This window comes from Chenopodium album, chromosome 13 (assembly GCF_948465745.1).
Source record: "Chenopodium album chromosome 13, dcCheAlbu1.1, whole genome shotgun sequence".
Lineage (NCBI taxonomy): Eukaryota > Viridiplantae > Streptophyta > Magnoliopsida > Caryophyllales > Amaranthaceae > Chenopodium > Chenopodium album.
Window position 1 is genome coordinate 35,142,599 of NC_137846.1, and position 1,454 is coordinate 35,144,052.

At 46.6% G+C, this 1,454-nt stretch overlaps 1 protein-coding gene across 1 annotated transcript; it reads right to left on the bottom strand.

The window, feature by feature from the left end:
• Positions 1-626: 626 nt before the first annotated feature.
• On the bottom strand, positions 627-1,100 carry LOC145575454 (uncharacterized). The gene has a single exon (XM_081633325.1). The coding sequence runs from the start codon at positions 1,098-1,100 to the stop codon at positions 627-629; it is 474 nt and encodes a 157-aa protein (XP_081489451.1).
• Between the last annotated feature and the right edge of the window lie 354 nt (positions 1,101-1,454).

Sequence of the window (1,454 nt, forward strand, 5' to 3'; positions counted from 1 at the left end):
CCCTGCTCAGTCACGAACGTAGTTTTCTATTGGTCTTATTCCCACAAGGGGATCTGGTGGAATCTAGAGTATGCGTCCATAAAGCTCATCAGGGCGTGTCCGGCCCTTTAATCGACCAGTCGGTCGATTTTAGGCAAGGGAAAACTATCCTTAGGACACGCCTTATTGAGGTTAGTGTAGTCCACACACATTATCCATGTTCAATTCGGCTTCTTCACCAGAACTACATTTGCTACCCAATCAGGGTAGTAGCATTGCCTAATGAAACCGGCATCCAGCAGCTTCTTAACTTCTGTTGCGGCCGCCTGATTCCTTTCTTCTCCATGATTTCTCTTTTTCTGTCGAACAAGCTTCGTCATTTGATTTACCGCCAACTTGTGGACGGCTAGACTTTGATCTATGCCCGACATCTCATGAACCTCAATGCAGAAACATCCTTGAATTCTCTTAAGCTTTATCAGGTCGTTTCCCAGTAAGCCCATGACCACAGTGCCCACCTTGACCGTTCGATCAGGTTGATCTGAATCAAGCACTATGTCCGTATGATCACCACCCGGCTGCGGCCTTAACTCTTCTGGTCGGCCAACAACCATTAGCTGCTATGCCTGCTCTTTTTTGATGCGCTTCTAGCAGACCTGCTGCATTTGGAGTAACCCTTCTTCGGAATTTGTCTCATATGACCGTTGTCGTCCCCTAGTTGTTGGCTTCACGGCCAGTTGATTGCATTCCTTAGCCATTTTTTGGTTTCCATGAATAGCACCAATTTTTCCGTCCGTCCTCTCAAACTTCATTAGCATTAAGTGAGGTATAATTACTGCTTTGGCTGCTGTTAAAGTCGGACGACCGATAATGACATTGTAGCCTGTAAGCTCTTTGACCACCAGGAAGTGGACGACCATGTCCCTTCCTTCTCCCTTTTTCCCAAATCGGACAGGTAAATCAATCCGTCCTACCGGGTGTATGACACTCCCACTAAACCCAATAAGCAGATGGGAGATATCCTGGAGGTTATCTTTTGGACACTTCAAAATTTTCAGACATCCTAGGCTGATTATGTCGGACGAGCTGCCAATATCAACTAGCACTCGACCAACCTTCATGTTCGCCACCTTCATGATGAATATCATGGGGTCATTGTGGGGGGATCTTATCTCGCCTCGGTCTGCCTCGTAGACCGTCACTTTCGGGAAGGGCTTATCCTTCACCCCCCATAGTGAATCACATCCCCCAGTTTCCAAGCATCTTGCTTGATTCCCTTCATGGTAGGCCGCCTACGGCAAAGCCGCCTGATATAACGGCCACAAAACCAGAGTTAGTGCTATTTCCATCATCTTCCTTGTCAGCTGGCTTTTTCTTCTTGAATTTGTTGTCTGTCCGAGTGTACGTGAATTTTGACTTCAAGACGTACGAATTCAACATGTCCTTTTCAGCTAATTTATCCAGCAATCTTTTCA

Excerpts from the sequence above, each read along its gene's own strand:
- LOC145575454 (XM_081633325.1), bottom strand. The coding sequence starts at position 1,100 with ATGAAGGTTGGTCGAGTGCTAGTTGATATTGGCAGCTCGTCCGACATA.